This window comes from Rhinoderma darwinii, chromosome 4 (assembly GCF_050947455.1).
Source record: "Rhinoderma darwinii isolate aRhiDar2 chromosome 4, aRhiDar2.hap1, whole genome shotgun sequence".
NCBI lineage: Eukaryota > Metazoa > Chordata > Amphibia > Anura > Rhinodermatidae > Rhinoderma > Rhinoderma darwinii.
The window spans coordinates 379122072-379148926 of record NC_134690.1 but is presented as its reverse complement, the minus strand read 5'-3'; the positions used below and the strand labels follow the sequence as shown (position 1 = coordinate 379148926).

At 40.2% G+C, this 26855-nt stretch overlaps 1 protein-coding gene across 2 annotated transcripts in view; it reads right to left on the bottom strand.

The window, feature by feature from the left end:
• Nucleotides 1–419: 419 nt before the first annotated feature.
• Nucleotides 420–26855, bottom strand: part of KCNK12 (potassium two pore domain channel subfamily K member 12) — a 122277-nt gene continuing 95841 nt past the window's right edge. The window contains exons 3-4 of one of the 2 annotated variants that reach the window (XM_075864561.1): nucleotides 15676–16567; nucleotides 420–712 (exon numbers count right to left, since the gene is read on the bottom strand). In XM_075864561.1, coding sequence (XP_075720676.1) covers nucleotides 661–712; nucleotides 15676–16567 — 944 coding nt within the window. In that variant the 3' untranslated portion in view covers nucleotides 420–660. Of the gene's footprint in view, nucleotides 713–15137; nucleotides 16568–26855 lie in introns of those variants that run through there. The other variant, XM_075864562.1, reaches the window with a different exon arrangement.

The following is a 26855-nucleotide window of genomic DNA, read 5'->3' as shown; positions in this document are numbered from 1 at the left end:
TATAAAAACAACATTGTATTAAAAGGTGGAGATTCACTTTAACTAGAGCTTAAGTAAAAGTGAAGCAGGGATTAATTCTTAATGCTGTTTTTGTTATATTCTATATAATAAATTGACACCAAAGTCGAACAAAAGAAGCTTCAGCCAACACAACAATACATCTGTTTGTTTTTTTTTGTTAATTTTTTTTCTTTTTTTACAAATATCATTTATCCTTGTATCTCTTTAAATAGCACTTTTACAGCAATATGTTGTAATCATGCACAAAATAATAACCAATTATATGTGGAAAGCATTCTCTTAGTTGCATATTCATTCCATCAAGCACTTTGTGAATAGCAAACACAACAAAATAATAAATAAGATTTTTTTTTTACAGATATCATAAATTCTATTTAAACAAAATGAAGATGCCTTTAAGAAAAAAAAATATGTTTCCTTTACCCCAAGTAAATATTATCTTTAAAAAATTTACAAAAGAGCATCGCAGGTATTAAAAATGATATTTTGTGCTTTCGCATGCCATTAGTAAGGACCTGAAACCTAGAGTTCATGTCTTCTATACCGCTCTGCAATAGTTTTTGTTCTTTGTGACATCTGTAGTTTTAGCAAAAAGAAAAAATATAAATGCATCAAATATTAAATTCAATAAAATTGCATTCAGTTTCGAGTAGTAGGAAGTCCAAAGCACTGGTTCTTGCTGCTTGAATACCTGTTACACAAAGAAATATTATTGTCGTTTCATATTTTTTAGATAATTATTTTATTTGCATTTTAAACATCATTTTACTTTTATTTTATAGAAACATTAGATGAGTATTTTATTAACATTTCTACATTTCTTATGCTGACCAACGCATTCCGTATGTCATTTATTTCAATCATGCAAATTATTTAAAGGTTAAAGAGGATTCAGCATGTAAAAATAACATAAAAAGACAGCGGTTTTACAAATATGTATGATTTGGGGCCTTAAAGGGGTTGTCCAGGCATGGACAACTTATCACCTATCCACAGGATAGGTCATCAGTATATGATCGGTGGGGGTTCGACACGTGGATCCTGTACCGATTGGCTGCCTCTGGGCACCGGATGTCCATGCCGAAAGCAGATGGCTCCGATCACAGAATAGCATCGGACAGCTCTGCTCCTATTCAAGTGAATAGGAGCAGAGTTACTGTTCTGCAGCACAGCCGCTATTCAGTGGTCGGAGCGATCTGCTTCCGGCTCTGAATACGGCATACCCTGCATAACATCCTGCGCCTGGAGGCAGCCAGAGCAGCTGATAGGTGCGGGGTCCGGGTGTCGGACACCCACCGATCATATACCGATGACCTATCCTGTCTATAGGTCCTCAGTTGTCCGTGCCTCCACAACCCCTTTAAGTTTCTGTACTGAATTGTTGAGTCCCTGCGGCTCTGTACAACGGCGTTAACGGCACTGATTGCTCGTATATGTCGCTATGTATTCCTCCTTGCATCTCCATATTACAGTGATATTCACCACTAGATGCAGTGCTTCTAATGGACAATATCTGTGTAATACGCCATCCAATGGAACACGCCACAATTTATTTAAAATGTAACAGAAAAAAATCTGTATGACTCCATGGAATTGGAAATTATACGGTGTCATAATACGGTCATGGCATGAGTCCTCGGTATGGTTAAAAAACTATGAAGAAAATATTTAAAAATCTTATTCCTGCTCCGACTTATCAGAAGTTGCCCTAAAAACTAGCTATATATGTCTGTATGAGGTGAGCTCCCCATGGTGGCATCTGAAGGGAGATAGAAGTCAATCAATGAATTCTATGAAAGCTGGTGGCAGAAGGCACAACAGTACTACTTGTACTTACTGCTCTGGTGGCCCCGCTGTCATACAAGAAGACTAGAAAAGCTGTGGTCCGGCCTTACTCAGCATTCCTGGCTTCCACATTGATGATCCGCTATCCCCTTGATTATTTACCCACGTACAACACCGTACAAATGGTTGTTGCTGTGCCTAGTTCACTTGAATGAGACTGAGCTGCAGTACTAGGCTCAACCACAGCTGTATGTATGGCGCTCCTTCATTTAGCTGGTTGGCTGAGGTGCCAGGAGTCGGATACCAACCGATGAAATATTTAAGGATAAGCCATCAATATTACATAGTTACATAGTTACATAGTTACATAGTTAGTACGGTTGAAAAAAGATGTCCATCAAGTTCAACCAAGGGACGGGAAAAGGGAAGGTAAACATTTCTACACATAGGAGATAATATTTTTTTGTTCTAGGAAATGATCTAAGCCTTTTTTAAAGTCATCTACTGTCCCTGCTGTGACGGCTCCTGCGGTGACTATTCCATAGATTCACAGTTCTCACGGTAAAGAAGGCTTGTCGTCTCTGCAGCTTGAACCTTTTTTTCTCCAGACGGAGGGAGTGTCCCCTTGTTTTTTTTTAGGGGGTTTTACATGGAACAGGATTTCACCATATTTCTTTGTATGTGCCATTAATATATTTATATGAATTAATCATGTCCCCCCTTAGTCGTCTTTTTTCAAGGCTAAATAGGTTTAGTTCTTTTAATCTTTCCTCATAACTTAGATTCTCCATGCCCCTTATTATCTTCGTTGCTCTTCTTTGTATTTTTTCCAACTCCAGGGCATCCTTTCTATGAACTGGAGCCCAGAACTGAACTGCATATTCTAGATGAGGCCTCACTAATGCTTTGTAAAGTGGTAATATTACATCCCTGTCCCGCGAGTCCATGCCTCTTTTAATACACAACAATATCTTGCTGGCCTTTGAAGCAGCTGATTGACATTGCATGCTGTTATTTAGTTTATGATTTACAAGTACACCCAGATCCTTCTCAACAAGTGACTCCCCCAGTGTAGCTCCCCCTAGGACATATGATGCATGCAGGTTGTTGGTACCCAGATGCATAACTTTACATTTATATACTTCATTTGCCAACTGGATGCCCAAGCACTTAGTTTGTTTAAATCTACTTGCAATTCACGAACATCTTCCATAGACTGAACATTACCACATAGTTTGGTGTCATCTGCAAAAATAGAAATAGTGCTATTAATCCCATCCTCTATATCATTAATAAATAAGTTGAATAATAGTGGTCCCAGCACTGAACCCTGGGGTACACCACTTATAACCGGGGACCATTCATAGTAGGAATCATTGACCACAACTCTCTGGATACGGTCCTTGAGCCAATTCTCAATCCAATTACAAACTAGACTTTCTAAACCTATAGTCCTTAATTTACCCATTAGGCGTCTATGAGGGACAGTGTCAAATGCTTTTGCAAAGTCCAAAAACACTATCCACAGCGGCCCCTCTGTCTCGACTTCTGCTCACCTCTTCATAAAAACAAATCAGGTTAGTTTGACAACTTCTGTCCTTAGTAAAACGGTGCTGGCTGTCACTTATAATGCTATTTATTGTCACATAATCCTGTATATAGTCCCTCAATAGCCCCTCAAACATTTTCCCCACGATGGATGTTAATCTTACTGATCTATAATTACCCGGGGAAGACCTAGAGCCCTTTTTGAAAATAGTCACCACATTTGCCCTGCGCCAGTCCCTTGGCACTATACCAGTCACTAGAGAATCTTTGAATATTATGAAGAGGGGGACTGAAATAACTGAACTAAGCTCTTTAAGATCTCTAGGGTGTAACGCATCTGGTCCCGGGGCCTTGTGCACATTTATTTTATTTAATTTAGCTTGGACCATATCTACATTCATCCAATTCAGTATATTAATTGATATATTAACAGCACCGGCTACATCAGCTGCTCCTTCTTCTGTTGTATATACAGAGCTAAAGAACCCATTTAGTAACTCTGCCTTCTCTTGATCCCCTGTCACCAACTCCCCGGTACCACTATCTAAGGGTCCTACATGTTCAGACCTTGGCTTTTTTGCATTTATACACTTGAAGAATTTTTTGGGATTTGTTTTACTATCCTTGGCCACCTGCCTTTCATTTTGTATTTTTGTTAATTGTATTAAATTTTTACAGATTTTATTACCTTTTTTTTATCATTTACAAAGGCTACAGCTGTACCCTCAGATTTGTACTTTTCAAATGCCCTTTTTTTGTCATGTATTGCCCTTTTGTCAGAAGGTGTAAGCCATGTTGGGTTTAATTTTAGTTGTTTATACTTGTTAGCTATAGGAATAAATTTTGCACTATAATTACCCAAAGTGGATTTAAAAATCTCCCATTTATCATTTGTACATATTAAAGTCCCGGGCAACCCTTTTAACGGCTACAGTATATCTCGAGCTATGCTTGTTCAACAGGAAAAGCACTGTTTTGAACAAGCGCAGCAGGAGCAGAGGGAGCCTACTAAGAGCTCTTTGTCAGGCTAGATCGCTGGAGCCGCTATCTTGGTCTTGTCTTAAAGAGATAGAGCAGGTTTTAGTGGGAGCTGCATTGCAGCTTTCACTTCTGCCTGTGTGAAGGGCGGAAGGGCCAGTGGGGAGAGGACTGACAGCAGTGCAGGAAATTGTGAACTTTCTTCTGTCCCTGTATGGCTTGAGATGCTGTTAACCCCAGAATCGGCTAAATACGTAAAATAAAGTGCTTAGAATAATTATTTTTTCTTCTAAATCCTATGTTACCTTAAGCAGGAAAAAGACACATATTTGGGATCAAAACATCAATAACGACCTGTACTGTAAAATTAAAAGTGCTAGTTTATCCCGAATGGTAAATTCAGTAAAAAAAAACAAAAAAAAAAAACCTAAGAAACAATTCCAGAACACCTGTTTTCTCTTCATCTCGTCCCTCAAAATTAGGAATAAAAAGTAAACAAAAAGTCATAAGTACCCAAAATTTAAATCATAGTGTCATATGTACCCAAAACCAATGTAAGCTGCAAGTCATCCCGCAAAAAAATAAGCCCTCACATAGCTCCTTTGATGGAAAAAGAAAAATACTATGGATCTTCGAATGTAACAACACAAAAACAAATTATTCTGCAGAAAAAAAAGTGTTTTTATTGTGCAAAAGAAATAAAACATAATAAAAATTATATCAATTTGGTATCGCTGTGATCATAACAACCCAAAAAATAAAATCATGTAAATTCCAAAAAACAATGTAGAAATTTCAGGGGTTTTTTCATTCCCCAAAAACTTTCAATAAAAGTTATTTAATGCATTATCTGTACCCCAAAATGGTACCTATAAAATCTGCAACGCATCCCACAAACTACAAGGTCTCATACTGCTACATTGAAGAAATAATAAGAAAGTTATGACCGCTGGAACACGGAGGGGAAAAATATTTTACTGTTATACTGGTCCTTAAAGGGGTTGTCCAGTTTCAGCAAATAAATGTTATTTTTTGTATAACTAAAAGTTCTACCATTTTCCAGGGTTGTTATGATTACAGCGATACCATATTTCTATATTTTTTATTATGTTTTACTACTAGTGCACAATAAAAAATTTTTTTTTTTAGAACACACAGCTCTGATACACAAACTGTAAGGCATCATGCACACGACCGTAGCCATGTGCACGGCTGTGATTTTCGGGACGGTCGGGGGCGGAGTGTCACCCACAAGCCGCAAATCGCGGGTCGTGCACATGGCTGCGGCCATTATTTGCTATGAGCCTGGACCGCAGAACACGGCCGTAATAAGACTTGCCCGTTCTTTCTGCGGTACAGGCTCCTGGGCCATGCACAGATCGTGGAAACCACTGTAGTGTGCATGGCCCCATAGGAATGAATTCTCCCGTGGATTTTCAGGGGAATTGCGGCCGCAAAAGCACATTCGTGTGCATGGGGCCTAACAGTGACGATCTTTTGCCTTCGCTGGATGAATAAATGAAATAATTATTCCAGTCTTCTAAAATTACTCAGGGAAAGTTGACACCTGCTAGTGAAAAGATTACCTGATCTGTTCCCGCCGCTGACTTAATCAAAGAGCATTGGAAGGAAGATGTGTATAATAAATCTCTATGACAAGTCACAAATAAAGTTAATTTCTTCTTACACTACTGGTTTCTGAAATAGTCATAAGCTGCAAATCTTCTATGTCAACATTTCTGATTGTTCATATGCTTTAAATTAATATGTTAATGGAAATGATATTACATGCAATCCATTCATCAAGCACCCGACTTCATCATAATGCTTTTATCTCCTCTCCGTGACACCAAAGATAACATTAGTCTTTCAAGAGCCTGGTGAAAATGGAAAATGGTCGAGAGGAAAAGCAGATCTCAGCATTTCTAATGACCACAGTGGAATATATAATAGGACTCAATACATGAACCTATTTCACCATATATCAAATATTTATTGTATTTGGTTTGTGTGCTTTTCTATCATTTTACAAAAATGTTTAGATCTCCGTAGAGTTGCTAGGGTAAGTAAGTCATAGCAACAGGATCACAAGAACTAAAGCTAAGCTTACACACAGACTTTTGTCACACCACAGGTTCAGTAACTGCTCCTATAGTAACTATTTAACAGCTGTAAACTGAATAATAAATGTGGGCTATTGTACTTACTCAGTATCGGTATACAGAGAAAATATAGGTTTGATATTTGTCAATTATTATAATTCATTAGGTGAATAAATTTGCCACATTTGAGATGTCGCGTCTACCATTGTATTCTATGATCAGTGATTCATTAATTGGATTGTCCACTACTGAACAACTGATGACCTATCTACCGGATAGGTCATCAGTATATCATTGGTGCAGGTCTGGCACCCGGACCTCGCACCGTTAAGCTGCTCCGGCTGCCTCTGGGCACCAGATGTTATGGCCCATTATGCGATGTACGGAGCCGGAAGCAGTTGGTTCTGTACGTGTTGCTGAACTGCAGCTCTGCTCGTATTCAGTGGCCGGAGCCAACTGCTACCGGCATGTACCTCCGGTGCTCGGAGGCAGCCGGATCGGCTTAAGGGTGTGGGGTCCGGGTGTCGGACCCACCAGGTCATGTACTGATGACCTATCTGGTGGATAGGCCATCAGTTGTCCAGTAGTGGACAACCCCTTTAACGATTTGGCGAACCAGTGAAATGGGGATCAGGCAAAAAATTTAATTCAACTTCTAGTTACCGTTGATCTCCAGAAGTGGGGTTGTTCTTGAGGATGCATATGGGCTAATATATGCACTAAATCTGTGCCTCTTTTTTAGTGATATGAAAGAACCTGTTTAATGCCGAAGGCAGATACCTGACAATAAATCGATCTGATGTGTTGGATATTTTTGGTTACTGCTTAGGTGTAGTCGTCATAACAAATGTCAGATAAATGCCAACATGTGCCACTATAACACCACCTCAGTATTCACTTGTTCCATCTATTCACAGATCTATGCAGAGGTCTATTGGTGTTTTGTTGTTTTAACCCCTAGACATCCACAATCGGTATAGTTACGTCCTAGCTGCTGAAGTCCCATGCGGCTAGAATGTTAATATACATGTAGTCTGTAATGGCAGATTTCACTGTATAGCGCTCCACCAATAAAGAGATTGGGGTGACAGCTCCCTAACACAAAAAATGTTAAACAGTGGGCTCAAAACAACAGAATGCAGGTTTTTTCCATTGCCATGGAATCCCGTAATGTCGCAGTGACTTCACGCGCCTCCATCAATTACCTGGAGAGAGGCGCATGCTGGCATCACCGCTTACATTGTCTGTGATCCGCAAACAGAGGAGTCCTGGGATACCACAGATCATGTTATTCCAGATTTCTCCAGCCCAAGAAAAAAATAAATAAAAAAAAAACTATAAAAAAGTAAAAATAAATAAAAAGCCTTTAAAATAAAAAGGGATTCTAAAGTTTTTTGTAGGCAGAAAAATTCTGCCATCGTTGTTTTAACGCTTTTTTTACCTGCGTTTTTCGCAATGTTTTTTTTTTTTTAAGCTAATGCAAGGACCGGGGGCACAAAATGCTTAAAATGAGCGCCGCAGTTTTTCTTATGCCTCCTGCTGATTTTAATGGGAGGTCAGAGGCGGAAACCGTGAGCGGTCAAAAGCCACCTGGGGAAAAAAAGCCTCTGCCTCCGATTGAAATCAATAGGAGGCTATTTCAGACGTTTATTGGCGCTGATTACGATGCAGTTTCCGTGTCAATATCAGCGCCAAAAAACTCAGTGTGAACTGACCCCACACAAATCATTCGTTTTTGTCTCCAGGGTCACCCCCCCCCCCCTGTCTGCTCTTATGCCTACAATAAAAATTTCTGTACACAACTACTTTGCACCAGGTAAGCTCTCAAATATCACTTAATGGCAGGAGATGCGCTCGAAAATATTGGAGACACTTGTTCTCGGGCATTGATGTAGGTTGAACAAAGTACATATATATGGTATTGTTATGCAGTACACGGGAGTGGATAATTTTGTGGCATTAATTTGTCTGGTTTACTAATTTTATTAAATGACAAAAGGAAAAAAGAAGGATATTTAAATTTGTTTCCCCTATTTTGTTTCCTTTATCCCTATATAAAACTTCAAAAATTTAAATATACTGCTTCTGTTTTGATATTATATTAAGGCCAGTTTCACGCGAGCCTAATACATCCCATTTCAGTATCATAGATCAAAAAGACAAAAAAGATATTTGGCCAAAGTATATAAAAAAAAGTGTCACCCTTAGAATGTGTCATTCCAAAAGTAAAATGTTTCTGCGGACATTCAGGCATCTGAAGGCTTTAGACTTAAAAGGGTTAATGAATTATATTGTCAATCTTTTCATAGCGTCAATCTAACCAGATAAACTATTGTATGAACGAATAGTCACCCATCACTTCCAAAGACACCAATGTATGGCCATGTTTACAATCAGAGCACTGTATGTGGTTGGCGATATGATCGGTGTGCACATATAGACCCCTGATAGTAACGATATACGGTAAGTTACATCTCTGATCTTGTAAGAACGGACATGTCCCGCAGCTTTGTACTGTTAGCACCGTCTGAACGATCACCCATATTCTGTAGGCAGATGTGGCATGTTCAGTTTTGATAAACGGCACAATTTACCACCTGTCACTTGGCATGATTGTCATTACTAGTTTTTATTTCTATAGCTCACTGAGAGTGCGCACATTCGATGTTCTCGCTTACAAATTGATTTCATTACTATGCAATCTCAAGCACATTTCATTGTACACCAGAGAAAGAGGATTTTTTTTTTGTATAAATTTGAATTGATCTCGAGGACCAATGTGGGCCGGGGAATTGTATGTTTATGTGTTCTTTATCAGATGTATGAACCATGATGCCTTGGCTGACATTAAACCTTAGTGTCTATGGCGACATGGCTTACTTGTAAGAATGCGACCTATTGTTCACCAACAATGTTCCCCCGACTACTCCATAAACATGGGTTTGGCCCATTTCTTTGGGGGAAGTGACATTAGTGGTTACTATGCATCTGTGGTACTTCTGAAAAAAAACAAAAAAACAATAGGACAGACTGGTTAAAATCCAACCTGTTTAAGCCCTGCTTGTCCTAGGGAGGCAGAGATGTCCCCATATGCATTTAATTGCTGGCATATGACACAAACAAAAGTCTATGTCAATTCTTAAGGTCGGCTTAAGGCCTCATGCACCCGGCTGTATTACGGAGAGATGTACTGTAATATGGCACCTATAGAAGTCTATAGGGCATCACTGTACCCCCGTACGCCACCAATTTCATATTTATGTTGTAGGTTTTGGAATCCAGCAAAAAACAAATTTGCCATTTACGGTGGTGTACTGAGTGAATAGTGAGATGGAGTTGTAGGGACTCGTTGTTCTTCCATTCAGGTTCTGTGCACACGACTCAATTGAAGTCATGATGCACCTTTAATTACTCCCTGAGGGGGAAAAAATTTGCTCTGAGTATTCCCATCCTTATAATGGTCTATTCACACGTTCCGTCTTTCACGCAAAATCCGCATTTCTGTGCAAATTTAAAATCTTTGTCAATAAGGCATTGTCACTTATTGATTAAAGGGGTTTGCCCATCAGGGACATTTATGGCATATCCACAGGATATGCCATAAATGTTAGATAGATGCGGGACCCACCTCTGGGACCTGCACCTATCTCTAGAACGGGGTCCCCTAAACCCCGTTCTACCTACTTCGGTTCCTGCTAATACCGGGCCACTTCGTAATTTTTGACCATGTTATCAGGAAAACAGCATAGCTCGCTGAGCTACGCTTTTTCTGTAACTGCTGTTCACCGTTCACTTCTATGGGAGTTACGAAAACATCATAGCTCGGCGAGCTACACAGTTTTCGGCATTTCCAAACATGTGATCAGTAAGTCACCCGGGAGGCGGTGGGAACCGAGAAAGGGGACCCCGTTCTAGAGATATGGTCCCAGAGGTGGGACCCGCATCTATCTTACATTTATGGCATATCCTGTGGATATGCCATAAATGTCCCTGATGGGCAAACCCCTTTAAGATTCTGCACGGAAAAGTCGGCAGATTTTTACACATGAATTAGCCCCATTGAAGGGGGCTAATCTGCATGAGGATCCACCGCATATCAAATTGCACTTCGGCGGCAGAAATCAGAGCGAAGCCTTGGAATTCTGCCGCAGATCCCGTTAGAAGTTTCAGATTTGCCATAGGCAAATCCGACACATATTTATAAGCATAGCCTAAGCAATGAAGATGTCCACATGCTCCAAGCACACAATTTACAATATTCATCATCATTTTTCTCAACTAATATTTGTCAGTGTACTCAAGGGACATTTAGGGTATGTGCACATGCAATCTCAAAAACGTCTGAAAATACGGAGCTGTTTTCAAGGGAAAACAGCTCCTGATTTTTAGACGTTTTTTAAGCCACTCACGTTTTTCGCTGTGTTTTTTACGGTTGTTTTTGGAGCTTTTTTTCTATAGAGTCAATGAAAAACGGCTCCAAAAACGGCTCAAGAAGTCTTTTTACGTGCCGTTTTCCAAAAATGAGGCGTAAAAAAAAGCCCTGTCGGAACAGAACTTCGTATTTTCCATTGAAATCAATGGGCAGATGTTTGTAGGCGTTCTGCTTCTGTTCTTTCAGGAGTTTTTCGAGGCATAAATGCCCCGAAATACGCCTGAAAACACTACGTGTGCACATATCCTTGCAGATGAAGCAGCGTTTATTAGATTAGACCACTGTAATTGAGATATGGATGAAAATATAACAGTGGTTTTAGCTGTAGACGTGCTTGAATTTTCAGATTTTTAGACAAACCACTAGTCAGGGTTTTGTTGCAGCATTTTAGTTTTTGGAAAATCATAAAGTACTCATTATAGAACCGCCTCACCGTGGACTCACCATTAGGCTTTAATCACATAGAAGATAATCAGTTAGAGCTTCTATACATTTTCTGAAGGTCACCCCCATATTCAAAGTCAACTGTACCTATAGAAGGCGGGACATTAAACATCCCTGTAATTAAAACTATAGAAAAAAACTTCTTGCTTTCACGGCAAATGATAAAGAATTATTTCCTTGAGATTTCATTTCTCCAGCTGCACTGGAAATTGTTATTCTTAGCTTAATTAATTACAGATTTGTGTTTTATGATCAAGCGATTTCGCTGACATGATCATTACAAAGTGAATGGGACAAATACATCAGATGTAGTTTGCAGATCTTTAGTGGGAGGGAGTCAAATAACGATCAACAAAAACCTGAAACGGAAGCTAAAAATCCTTGACTTATTTGTACATTTATTCTGTTTTATTTTCAGTTCACAGTAGACATTACTCAGGGTACCTTGCATGAGACTGTTCAAATTGCATCTCACAAAGCCAACCAGAACTCTTCTCTGTGCTGATGAGGAGTAACAGCTCCAAAACAGTGATGTCTACAGATGGGTGTTTTGGATTTGGCTGGCAACCCCAGTTAAACCTGAATTATACAATTTAAAAAATCATATTATACCCCCATAGCTATATATTTTTGTTAGATAGATGGCACATAAAAATGCCACAAAGCAGTTTACATTCATGGGCACCTTCATGCAATTTTGCATCAAAGTCTTAGGCTGGGTTCACACGACCACATTAACGTCCGTAATGGACGGACGTATTTCGTCCGGAAGTCCCGGACCGAACTCAGTGCAGGGAGCCGGGCTCCTAGCATCATAGTTATGTACGATGCTAGGAGTCCCTGCCTCTCCGTGGAACTACTGTCCCGTACTGAAAACATGATTACAGTACGGGACAGTTGTCCTGCAGCGAGGCAGGGACTCCTAGCATCGTACATAACTATGATGCTAGGAGCCCGGCTCCCTGCACAGAGTTCGGTCCGGGACTTCCGGCCGAAATACGTCAGTACATTACGGACGTTAATGTGGTCGTGTGAACCCAGCCTTACATTATGGAAACAATGCATAAAAATGGTGTGTTTGTGGCCAAAAGCCATGTTGAAAAGTTCCTGTATCCCCCATCCTCTGGCTACTGGCGGGCTGTATAGGGGAGAGATGGCAGTAACAGGCAGAGGTCTTTCCTCCTGCTGTCACCTGCAGCTCCCATCCCTCCCTTACAGTGACACAAAATACAGTAAAACTTTTTATCCTGCTCCCTGACTTCAAACTAGTGCTGCACCCTAAATATTCAATATAGAACTGTTATTCTAAGTCAATGGGGGTCCGTCGGGAGATGGACCGGCAATGCTTTCTGGTTTCTGTTGAAAATGGAAACTAGGACGCAAATGTGAATAGTCTAAGCACAAGATTTTCTTTAGATAGGTAATAATAAATGTATACGAAAAATTTCAAGACCATTTAGCCTCGGATCAGGTTGTTCGAAACATATATTTAGAAAAAGTAATATTATGTAAATTTCAACTAGGAAAACTTTACACAACATAATTCCGTTGAGTTTTGATATTTTTTGCTTTGATTCTTTTTAGTCTCCTGATAAACATTACCCTGTATATATTAGTCCTGTATATATTAGTCATGGTGCATCACGACCCTTGAGCCACTCTGACCACACGTGGTGAAAAAATTTATTTGGAGACGAACTAGACCAACGTGCTTAGATGAAGAGTAGGCCTTAGACAATCTGTGTTTTTTCTGAACCGGATCTGAATAGGATCCCATGGTGATTTAAGTCTGGTTCAGTAAAATCGGATGAGGTAGAAGTATTTTGGCTATAATACAGAAGCCCCTGGTACGGTCTGAAAGATATTGAAGAGTCACAAGCAATGCAAAAAATTGCTTCAAACAATAAAAGCAGTAGATGTGTCTTGAAATAAATTTCCAACATGTTGCGAAGTAATTTGTTGGAGCATGGTGTGCATTGGGATCCAACTACAGCTCCATTAAGGGGGTTGTATGAGGCTCTAAAAAAAAAAAGTGTCTGTTTTTTTTGTTGTTGCAGAAACAGCACCACTCTTGTCTATAGTTATGTTTGGTATTAAAGCATTCACTTAAAGAGCTGAGCTGCATTATCAGAAACAGCCCATGGACAAGAGTGGACTGTTTCTGGGAAAAAAGACCCTGATTTCTAATCTCATACAACCCTTTTAGCTTGATTATTCTGGTTAAAGGAGTTTTCCAGCCAGTCAAAGTTGATGGCCTATCCTCCAGATAAGCCATCAATAGCTGATGGGTCGGGTCCGACTCCCGGGACCACGGCCGATCAGCTGTTTTGAAGGGGGTGCAGTGCTCGTACGAGCGCTGCTTCCCCTTCATTTCTACTTGCTCACTGTGAATCTTCGACACGCATTTAGCTGTGATTCGTAGGTATTGCAACTTTCTCCCATTGCAGTAAATGGGAGAAGTCTGCAATACCTGTGAATCGCCGCTAAATGCGTGACCCCTTCAAAACAGCTGATTGGAGGGGATCCTGGGAGTCGGACCCCGACCATCAATTTTTACTGGCTGGAAAACCCCTTTAAAGCGACAGAAACAGTTAGCTTCACAAGGATTGTTTTTATTCTGATAGGTCTTATGCTACGTTTAGCATATACGCAGGGAGCTTTCCTGGTGCATATGTCAAACGTGTACACAAAACAAAGTGTGAACACAGCCTAATATAAATCCTGTTGCAATTTTATCCCCAAACAGAGATCTAAGTGTTTGTTCTGAAATACAGTACTGAGATAAGATAGGCACTTCTTAGGAGTATGTACTATCAACAGAATATGTACCACATATAGCAAAACAGGTGCGCTCCAGTAACTTTAGCACACTATGACTATCATACATTAGTTTATTTCTATTCCAGGGTCTACTTTTCTACATTCAATTTCTGCATAAACCATTAATTCATATACTAATTATGTATAACTTGTGGGCATAACTTGAAGCTCCTGGGCCGTAATGTAAAATATATAACATGGCCGCCCACCTACTATGTGCCATTTATAATACTGGCGCCTTCATCTGTGGCAGAGGAGCCATTGGGCCCCCTACAGGCATCAGGGCCCGGCTGTGACTGCTATTTCTGCACCCGCCTAGTGTCATGCCCCTGTATGTGGCATTCAAGTGGAAGTTTATTAGGAGCAAATTTCTAATATACTTTGAAGTGAACACAACCCTAGTCCCAAGGACCCTCAGAAGTCTAAAAATACATTTCATGACTTAAGGCACATTTGTATCTTACTTCATTGGGTAATATTAGAAATAATAATTTATGCAAATATTCAGATAGGTGCGATAAGAACAATGGAATAATTGATGTTGACGAATGGGAAATATGCAATATTAAAAGGGAATGGTTTAAGGATTTAGCATCGACTTTCCCTACCAGCCAATAGTCTACAGAGGGCCTTGGTACAACTCTCTCGTTATTCAAGACATAGGAAAATAATTTGGATCGCTTTATTTCAAAGTAAAGTAGACAAATTCGTGATTTGTGATTTTTCTAGACTGTCCATTTAGGTAGTAAATGGAAAGCCTACACCAGTGGTCTCCAACCGGCAACACTCCAACTGTTGTGAAATTACCACTTCCAGTCCGGGTATGCTGAGAGTTGTAGTTTATTAACATCTGGAGAGCCTTAGGTTGGAGACCACTGGCCTACACCATAAAGTACCAAGAAGTGTCTTGTACGTAGCCCAAGTAGACAGCCATATACGCCCCAGTAGTAGATACTTCTAAGTCAAAACATACACTACACAACGTCACAAGCAATAAGTTGGCTTCATTGCGTGTATTTATTTTAAAGGTGAGAAAGCGGTAATAACCTTAAAATATAATACTTTTGTCTGAATTTGCTTCTGATATAAAATTACACAACTATGTATAATTCAATCATAGATTCCTTTTGATATCTTTGGCTTCAGAGCCATAACATTCACATTTTCAATGAAGCCTCTTCCACATGGCACTCCAGCCATATCCTATGAGTGCAGCTGATATGTAGAACCTACAATATGACTTGTCTTTCTTAAAGCTATAAAATAAAGGATAGACATTCAATAGCGAGCTTGTGTTTTTTAACTTCTCACAGTCAATTTAGCTAAACGACGTAAACATATCATTGTTTTGCCTGAGATTAGAAGAGTGATTGTTTCCTTTTATGCATGAGATGCCACAAGATGTTGATGAAATGGGAGAAGTAATTTTAGTGCAAATAAAATGGGTGTTTCAATGGTTTGGGGTCCGGGAATTTTTACCATAAGGTTTGAGCCTTTTTTAATTAAAAAAATGTTCATGAAAATATAGAAATTAGAAAACTCTACCTAGAATCACTTGTTTCTGCCAACCTATTGTTCATGATGGCTAAAGCTCCGACCCCTCCTGAGAAGCCGTTTTGTCTTGTGTTGATGCACACAGTTCTAGGGTAACCATTGGCCGTTTCCGACAACTGCTTCTGTAGTATGGCAAGAGACACCTTATTGGATGCTGTGAGGTCCTTCATGGAGATCATCTCCCCAGACAACCTCCTTCCTTCTGTGTCACTATCATAGTTTCCATCAGTCTCCATCGACAACTGGTTCCTGCGAAAACGAGCTCCAGGGGTGATGGCATTGCGGCGTCCAAGACGTGGGTTGGATTTATGGCACTTATTACAGCATCGGCACCTCAATTTTTTTAGAATCCAGTTTAAAACTTGCTTGATTACAATCGATATGACGTTAAAAAGTGAGTAAATGCAACAAACTCCCATAAGTATACACATGAAATTTCCAAACCTGTATAATCCCTGATATGTGTACACAGCATTTTGGCTGCTTACCAAATCTCCAAATCCAATGGTGCTAAACGTGACAAAACAATAATATAAAGAATCAATGTAATTCCACCCTTCCACTGGGGTATACATGGCTGATGCACAGCAAGAGAGGGTAATAGCAAAAATGCCCAATATTAGCATAACATGGTAAACCGATGGCTTCCACCCAACAAGGCTGTCAACTTCTGATACAGATGAACCTCTTCGGACCGTTGGAGGTAGGAGCCCATTTCTTCGTAGTTGTCTTTCATGACAAGCTTTCATTACAAATGCCAAGAGCGATATTATCCTTTCCAAAAAGAGGTTGAAAAACAGTATTGTACCAGCACATCCAAACAGGCCATAGAAAATGAGGAACACTTTTCCCGCTACAGTGGCTGGTGTGGTCATTCCAAATCCTGTAATGGTAATAAGAAATAATTATGTGTTAGAAAACTGTGAAAAATGGGGAAAAAACAAAATCATCTCCTTTATAACAAAGTGTAAACTCATGGATCATACCTTGCAATATGAATTTCATTAGGTGGAGATGCCCTTTAAAATAAAAATGTATCTTTTTTACGTCTTATCACATGTCACTGAGACAATTCAGAAGATGTCATTGATGAGGGTTTGCCTGAGCTCAATGATACCAGAAGATCCTGCGATGGGCCCACGCGCTGACTTAATAATGGGTCACAAAGAACTCGCTAAAGGTTACCCCATTTGGTGCTGATTTTGAAGCCAATCACTTTCTACTAGGGTCTATTTCTTATAGTTTAATTCATAAATAAAATATTAGAGATTATTGATGATATGGCCTTCGTGTGCGACAAAAAAAAAGGTTGCAATGCAATTGTATAGTGGACTCTCAGAATAAATTTCTCTGGTGGGTCGGACACTGCCTGTAATCCCAGTGATCGCTCGAACAAAGGTGCTAATCTGGATACTGTATTAAAAAACTTGTAAAAATTATATTACTTATTTTTTTTTAGCTTTTCATCCCAGATTGTTAAAGATGAGGCACTGCATTAATTTAATAACTATGGGAGCTACGGAAAGAGAAGAGACAAGAGAGCATGAGCCATTTATTTCTATGATCAACCGGTGACCCTGTGACAGGATTATAGTTCCATATCTGCTAAAATGGCGACTGCTGTAACTATTTAGTTTCTGGACCCGTCAGCTTTTATTTCCTTCTATTGAACATACTGGTGCATACCTCAAATTACAGAACACCTATATCATCTCCCTTTTAAATTACATTTATTTTATTTCAAAATAAAATTATAGTCCAGTTATTCAATGCTTATACTTCCGGTGTAATCTTACTACAATTTAAAGTTAATAATGTAATCGCCATTACTATAATGTATTTTAGGTTCCTTTTGTGCATGCACTTTAGTTAAATATTCAGCTGTCAAGCTTAATAGAGAACTCATTGGTCTAGAGGTAATCCAATGCATTATGTATACACAAGGCAGATTTGTAGCAGAAAGTTCTGCAACTGTCTGATGCATCTGGTAGGGTTTGCAGAAATCAATGCACCTATTGCAGAAACAACGCCATTCATATGTACTATATGGACCAGATTTGCTGTGTGTGACTATACAGTAATAATAAAAAAAAGTAATGATCAAAAGTAAAATTTCTCCCTTGAGCCAATTTTTGTTTTGAAGCAAGTTTTAGACAATTATTTTTAAATAAAAAACAATACATATTTGGTACCCCAATAATTGTAATAACCACTCCAATAAAGTTAAGTTTTTTTTTACTATGTATTATGAATGGCGTAATAAAGAGCACAAAAAATGGCGGAATTACTTATTTTTTTGTGTTCCCCTCAAAAATAAATAAAACATTACATTATATGTACTCAAGATGGTGCCATGAAAAAAAAATCACAAGTCCATAAAAGAAGACTTGAAGGGGTGGTTTTAGGAAAAGAAAAAGCCTTGTCTATATTATCCATTAGGGCATAATGATGTCATAAAGACCCCCCTCTCTGTAAAAGTGGCTCCCGCTCTGACGGACATGAGTAGTGATGTATTACACGGATGACCATTCATCTACATAGCTGCCATGTAATACTACATTTCCCCTGCAGTGGTCACTGCAGGGAAAATATCTGGCATAGTCCATTGTTTGTGGGGGGATCATCTGATTACTGCTCTGGCTCCCATATGAAAGGGGTTTTCTATGATGAATCAACCCCTTTATACATCTACATCATTGTAAATATAAAAAAGTTAGGGTTGTCAGAATGCAGTGACCTAAAAAACAAAATATATAAAAAACAAATCTGCACCCAGATTAAAATCAATTTAATCTTCAAAGGAGTTGTATTAGAAAGATTAGAAAAACATAGTTACTTTTTTACTTTCAGAAACACTTGTCCACACTTGTCCAGTAATAGACACTTGAATGGGTCTGAGCTGCAATACTAAACACTACCCACAAACAAGGGAGGCACTGTTTCTGGAAAAAGAAAAAGCTTTTTTTTTTTTTTTTTTCATCTCATACAACCCTTTAAAGGGGTTAAACTAGTTTGAGTCCAGATTGTGGATTGGTGATAATTTATGATTTTGGGAATATTCCTTTAATCTCTTAATTGTTAGGAAGACATCTCATCTTGCAGATAAGAGGGTGAGATCGGTATGACAGATCTGGTAAAGTACATACATTCCAGTTTTAGCTGTTATATTTGAGGCCAGCAGAACCTACGAGGATTAATACTGAGCAGCTTTTTATGTCTCTGCTTACTCCTCTATAAATGCTCCATTTGTTTTTACCTTGTTCCTTTACTGTTTCTATTTTATAGACTAAAGTGTGAACGGAATGAAAGTGACAGAGCTCGGCAGTCTGGGTAATGCATCCTTGCACTTTATTATTTATTGTGCCTTGAAATGCTGCTATTGGCCTTGTAGCCATAATGAGCTGTGCTGTAGCCAGATCATTTCCCTCTACGAAGGACAGACACTCATATGGAGGCCAAAAGGAATCTTAACAATTGCATCTCAATTCTTGATGAATACTTCTTACTGTAAAATTCTCATATTCTGGAACCCAAGAGATCAGGCAGGTGCTGGATTATCATATTTTAGAGATTACCCAAAATTGTATTGTTCTATTAATTATTTTAGTCATAAAAATATATCAAATGGAAAATATATTATATAAAACAGGGAAATCTCTGGTGCGAATAATAAATAAAAAAAATCACACACGCATTAGCATTGCTGAGTATTATTTTTCCTTCAAAACTATATACTTGTCACCACTCCATTACTTACATCATGCAGAAAATCCTACAGACTTACAATCAATAGGGCATGTTTATCTCCGGTTTACTTTTGTCCTTCATTTGTAGATGTACTGTTCCTTTAATGAACTTATGTTTATCACTTTTTTTATTGTCCTGGTCACATTTATTTTTTATTTTTCTTTAAATTAATTAATTAATTTTTTCTTCCCAAAACGTAAATTATATGGGAATCTCTGCCGGTCTTTAGGCCGGATTCACATGTGTAGGTTCCTTTTAACGTGGTGTTTTTTTAATCGTATTTAAAAAAAATAATAATTAAAGCTAAAATGCAGCTGACAGAAGTTTGCTGTTAGTCTACGTGAGCATATAAATATCTGGACATACATAGTGTTGAGTGGCTGCTTCATCCAATGGATCTGACACTTGTACTGCACCAAATCTATTACTATTAGGGCATGCCCACACGTGGCGGATTTCCTCCGCAACTGTCCGCATCAATGCCGCACAGAATCTGCGTTGCAGATTCTGCGGCGGATCTGCCCAAAATGTGCAGTAAATTGATGCGGACTAGCTGCTGCGGACTGCGGTAAAAGTGCTTCCCTTCTCTCTATCAGTGCAGGATAGAGAGAAGGGACAGCACTTTCCCTAGTGAAAGTAAACGAATTTCATACTTACCGGCCGTTGTCTTGGTGACGCGTCCCTCTTTCGGCATCCAGCCCGACCTCCCTGGATGACGCGGCAGTCCATGTGACCGCTGCAGCCTGTGATTGGCTGCAGCCGTCACTTAGACTGAAACGTCATCCTGGGAAGCCGGACTGGAGACAGAAGCAGGGAGTTCTCGGTAAGTATGAACTTCTATTTTTTTTACAGGTTGCTCTATATTGGGATCGGTAGTCACTGTCCAGGGTGCAGAAACAGTTTCTGCCGATCGCTTAACTCTTTCAGCACCCTGGACAGTGACTATTTACTGACGTCTCCTAGCAACGCTCCCGTCATTACGGGAGCCCCATTGACTTCCTCAGTCTGGCTGTAGACCTAGAAATACATAGGTCCAGCCAGAATGAAGAAATGTCATGTCAAAAAAGCAAGACGCATCCGCAGCACACATAACATGTGCATGACAGCTGCGGACTTCATTGCGGAATTTAGAATCTCCATTGAAGTCAATGGAGAAATTCCGCCGTGAGTCCGCAACCAGTCCGCCACAACTCCGCAACAGCCATTGCATGCTGCGGACACCAAATTCCGCACCGCAGCCTATGCTCCGCAGCGGAATTTTACGCATCGTCTAAACGAACACTGCTAAATAAAAGTGGAAGTCAATGGAGAAACGGCTCCGCTGCGGATTAACGCTGCGGAGTGTCCGCTGCGGAATTCAAGAGGAAATCCGCCACGTCTGGCCATGCCCTTAGAGGTCAATACCACTGATCGGAGATGTGCGCCATACAATGTACGGGGAAAGGAGGGGGTGGACGGTGTGAGGGTCCAGCCAGCAGAGACATAAAGGAAGGACATTTTTTTATGCAAATAAATTAAAAGTTAAATTACTTGTACTGACATGGTCACTTATTGTCATTACTAAAAAAAATATATTGATCCCCGGCAACCCCTTTGAGAACAAGTCGACTATCATCATGTAGAAAAAGTTGTTCAATTATATATTCTAATGGGGATTGACTGGGGCACAATCCCTAAATATCGATGAGTAGCTATTTAAAAGAGAAAAATTATTATATCACTCGAAAACGACTGATTCAAAAACATTTACGAGAAGTAATTTATATAGTTTAATGATGAATGACCTTAAGGAAAATGGCGCCACCAAATACTTTTGCTTCATTCCGGTAAACTGAATATTAATGCCAGGAACTCTCTTTTTGCCAGATTTTTCCCTGGTTTCCTATGTTTAGATCACTGATTAATTCTAATGTTATTGAATAAATAATATATTAATTCACCGTCTGAGTACCGGCCGTTATTGATCGATGATTTCTGACTGCCATACTGATAGATAATCTATAATAAAGATGAAAAACGAAAATGTACACTCTTATATTGCCAGAGGTAATGCATTGTGTTTTATGGTGTACTCCATTATGACATAATGTAATTACGTTTCTCATGTCAAGTCTTAGTAATATAAATTAGTGACGTCTTTAGTCATGTAACTGTGTTTTTTTTATCATGAAAAGTTTTGGGTTGTATATCTATATATTTTATGGACATTAGGTGGGATACAGTGGTGTACATAGATGAGAAGGGGCCTCATAACAAAAAAACAACAAAACTGGGCCACCCAAAAATGGGACAGAAGAGCCTGGTGTCTGTACCCCCCTTCACCCCTTTTCCATGACACTTGGGCCAATTTCTCACACCGTTGTTTGCTAACAATGCACTTTCTCCGGAGAGTGGGTCCTGCACAGCCTCCCACCACACAGTAACAAAGGAAATAGGACTTTAAAGGGGTTGTCCAACCTCATTAATTAAAATAAATAAATAAATGGCTTACAGTTGTGTAAAATAACAAAAGAAGTAATACCCACCTTACAAATCGCCTGCCGCACTAATGCCACTGCTTCCCCGATCCCCTACCAGTCTTTGTTCTTCCTGCTCCAGCGATGACATATAAACATGACATGTGACCGCTGTAGCCAATCACTGACACCTCTACAGCTAGTGATTGGTTGCAGTGGTCACATGTAGTGCCAACACGTCATTGTTGGAACAGTTAAAACAGGGACCTAGAAGGCGACCGGGGAAGCAGCAGTGGCACAGAAATGATAAGGTGAGTATTCCTGCTTTTGTTATTTTACACAATAGTAAGATATCTTAAAAAATTTCCTGGAGTTGGACATCCCCTTTAATAGTGCTAAGCACCATCTCTCCAATGGGGTGGGAGTATACGTATGTGCCACCGTGTGTGCGTTCCTGTGTGCCTGTGTGCATGCCTATGTGCGTGCGTGATATCTCGGCCCTACAGGTGAGATTAACTTTTTGCTATAGTTCGCTTAAAGAGGCTCTGTCACCAGATTTTGCAACCCCTATCTGCTATTGCAACAGATCGGCGCTGCAATGTAGATTACAGTAACGTTTTTATTTTTAAAAAACGAGCATTTTTGGCCAAGTTATGACCATTTTTTTATTTATGTAAATGAGGCTTGCAAAAGTCCAAGTAGGCGTGTTTAAAGTAAAAGTACAACTGGGCGTGTATTATGTGCGTACATCGGGGCGTTTTTACTTCTTTTACTAGCTGGGCGCTCTGAAGAGAAGTATCATCCACTTCTCTTCACAACGCCCAGCTTCTGGCAGTGCAGACACAGCCGTGTTCTCGAGAGATCACGCTGTGACGTCACTCACAGGTCCTGCATCGTGTCAGACGAGCGAGGACACATCGGCACCAGAGGCTACAGTTGATTCTGCAGCAGCATCAGCGTTTGCAGGTAAGTAGCTACATCGATTTACCTGCAAACGCCGATGCTGCTGCAAAATCAACTGTAGCCTCTGGTGCCGATGTGTCCTCGCTCGTCTGACACGATGCAGGACCTGTGAGTGACGTCACAGCGTGATCTCTCGAGAACACGCTGTGTCTGCACTGCCAGAAGCTGGGCGTTCTGAAGAGAAGTGGATGATACTTCTCGTCAGAACACCCAGCTAGTAAAAGAAGTAAAAACGCCCCGATGTACGCACATAATACACGCCCAGTTGTACTTTTACTGTAAACACGCCCAGTTGTACTTTTGCAAGCCTCATTTGCATAAATACAAAAATGGTCATAACTTGGCCAAAAATGCTCGTTTTTAAAAAATAAAAACGTTACTGTAATCTACATTGCAGCGCCTATCTGCTGCAATAGCAGATAGGGGTTGCAAAATCTGGTGACAGAGCCTCTTTAAGTCACAAAAACTAGAACTTGAACTTTTGCTTAGTTAGTCTTACCCTGATCCATTTTGATTTATTAACATGATTTATAGTTTTGGCTTCACTTAGAGTCAATATTATTTATTTGAAAATATCTGTGTAAGGGTATGTTCACACGTGCACGTCCGTTACGGCTGAAATTACGGAGCTGAAACCGCTCCTGAATTTCAGACGTAATGGTATGTGCAGGCATTTTTCGCAGCGTCCATTACGGACGTATTTGGAGCTGTTTTTCTATGGAGTCAATGGAAAACGGCTCCAATTACGTCCCAAGAAGTGACATGCACTTCTATGACGCGGGCATCTTTTTTACACGCCGTCTTTTGACAGCGGCGCGTAGAAAAAAATGACCATCTTCACAGTACATCGTAAAACTAATTCAAATGAATGGGCAGATGTTTGCCGGCGCTTTCAAGCAGTATTTTCGGCCGTAATTCCAGGTGTAAAATGCCTGAATTACGTCCGTAAATAGTGCGTGTGAACATACCCTAACAATGAAAGTGTTAAAGGGGAAATACAGGTAAAATATTTCTGAAATGTGACATACACACTTGAACATGACATGCTTGTACGTCACTGCTGCCACTAATCGAGGGGCCACAAGGCTCTAAGACCACCCAATCCCCTTCACCACTAACATATCATTTTTAAGTCGAACACTCTGCTGATAATTTTCTTAATATATCTTTATAGTTGATGTTTTTCTTATGCTGAGCTCTAAATCTCTTGCAAAGACTTAGGGAGAAATTTATTAAGACTGGCGTCTCATATGCCAGTCTTAATAGAAAGAAAGTTGAAGTAACGCCTCTTAATAAATGTGCTGCATCTTTTTCGGCCAGCCGTGCGCCTTCCATTTCCCTCCATTGGCCATGAAATTAAAAAAAAAAAACATATACTCACCTCACCGCTCCTCTTCTCCCCTCCCGATCCCCTCAGCTTTCCTGCGTGGCTAATACAAGGTCCTGAGATTGAGCAGCGTCAGGGCCATATTTGCATTTCAGTACTAAAATGTCATCAGTTCTGCATCGCATACAACGTCCTGACCTTGCCCAGCATCAATACCCTGTATGAGCCGCATCATGCTTAGGGGACCTGGCAGGGAGAGGAGGATCAGTGAAGTGAGCATTCATTTTAATTTTTTTATTATTTAACTCTTTTATTTATTTAATTGTTGGTTTAGGGAGTGGGGGGGGGGGTAGCTCGATCGAGGGTGAAATTTACGAGTCCAGCACGGCCTGCTACACCCCACAGACCGAAATCTATGCCACTTTCATTTAATCCATTTTCATTTATCTTCCCAACATGCGCCATATAAATACCACTCCTTTACTTCTGAACCCTCCCATATATGTAAACAGCAGTTTATAACCACATAAGAGGTATTACCATACTCGGGAGGAATTACTTTACAAATGTTGGGAGGCTTAGTTAAAAGAAAAATAGTTTTGTTAGGGATCTGCCAGGTACTACGTCTAGGTATACTCCTGGGATTAATCAATCCACACCTGAGGCCAGACCTGTTAGACTGACACCGTCTCCCACCAACCAGGGTGGCAGGCTCAGGAGTGGGAGAGCCTATCGCGGCCTGGTCAGTCGGAGTTAGCTCCGCCCCCTGTCCTTTATTACCTGCCGTGTTCTCTTCCTCAGGGCTTGTAATTCTTCTGGATTCCTGGCCCCACTGCTGCTTGCTCCAGCCTGCTTCTGCCGTGCTTCTGCCTTGCTGCAGTTCTGCTTAACCTGCTTCGCTTTGCCCCTGGCTTGCTTCCTTCTCCGTGCTCACGTTGGTATACTCCACTGCATCCTGGTCCTGACTATTCATTCACCGCTCCGTTTCCTCGCGGCGTTCCGTGGGCTACTGCCCCTTCCCTTGCGTGTTCCCTGTTTGTTCTCCCGTGCACTTAGACAGCGTAGGGACCGCCGCCCAGTTGTACCCCGTCGCCTAGGGCGGGTCGTTGCAAGTAGGCAGGGACAGGGCGGTGGGTAGATTAGGGCTCACTTTCCCTTCACCTCCTTCCTGCCATTACAAGTTTAATGTAGGATTATTGTGAAATATTTACTTTTACTCCCAAACCAGCAAATCCTATCACTGCAGTCTACAAATCTATACTTCTCAATAACCAAACGTACAAAATATACCACTGACAGTTAGGGTATGTTCACACAGCTTATTTTCGGACGTTTTTCGGGCCGTAAACGGCCGTAAAATCGGAAGCAGGACTCCTCCAAACATCTGCCCATTGATTTCAGTGGGAAAAACTGCATTCTGTTCTGATGGGTCGTTTTTTTACGCGGCTGTTTTGAAAAACGTCCGCGAAAAAGAAGTGCAGGTCAGTTCTTGGAATGTTTTTGGAGCCGTTTTTCATAGACTCTAGAAAACAGCTCCAAAAACGTCCGTAAAAAACTTAAAAATCACAAGTGGCATAAAAATCGTCTGAAAATCAGGAGCTGTTTTCCCTTGAAAACAGCTCCATATTTTCAGCCGTTTTTGACTCAGCGTGTGAACATACCCTAATTGTCTATAGGTTTATACCCACAAAACATATTCTGTCTACTTATGTATTCGTATGCTGCTTTCATGTTCTTTCCGTAGATCTCTGTTCACTAAAACTATATTTTATAATCTTATATAATCTTTCATTTATATCCCTTTCAGGGTCTATTATCTTAAGGCCAAGCGGTGGCTGTAAACCGTAAATTACTGTATTTGCAACATTTCTCTTATTTTACACATAAAACATTGCAGAAAATGACTTCACACTCGTCTTCTCGACATGTAAATACAGCCTGTTGGGATTATGACAAGAAAATTAGTATTATCAAGTCTGGAAATGTCATAGAGCAATGATGTGTCAGTGATTCATAATTTAATCCGAACAAGCGTTCACGGAAACCCCTCAATGGTGTTAAGTTTTTACAACGCAGCCCTTAATTAAGGTTTTATGTATATTTTCTTCTGACAACTGGAACCGAACAGTAAAATGCAGGAAAGTACAGAATTGTTTTTAGAATTTCTCTTTATTGTTTTTTATTGAGATTCCCTCCCAATCCAGACATAAAGTCACACACGAAGCAGAATTTTTTTTTACATAATCCCGGCCATTATACGCTGGTTACAACTTTGGCCACCATTAACAGTTTGAGAGTTCAAAAAACAGTCCTATAATCAGTGTCAGTACCCTCATAAAAAGTACCAGCTACGGTGTCCTCACAAACAGTGCCTTATGGAGACTTCCCCATAAATAGTGTTCCCATTAACAGTTACAAGTAGAGAGCACACCAAAGGCATTGTCCTCATTATTAGTGCGAGCCAAACGGTACCCTCATAATGGCATCCCCATACCCTCAAAATGTCAGCCAGAGTGCCCCCATAAACAGTACCCGATGGAAAATTCCCCATAAATAGTGCTCCCATTAACAGTTACTGCTAGAGAGCAGACCTCCATTATCAGTGCTAGTCAAAGGCTATCCTCATAGTGCCAGCGAGAGTGCCCCCATAAACAGTGCCAGGCAGAATCCCACCCATA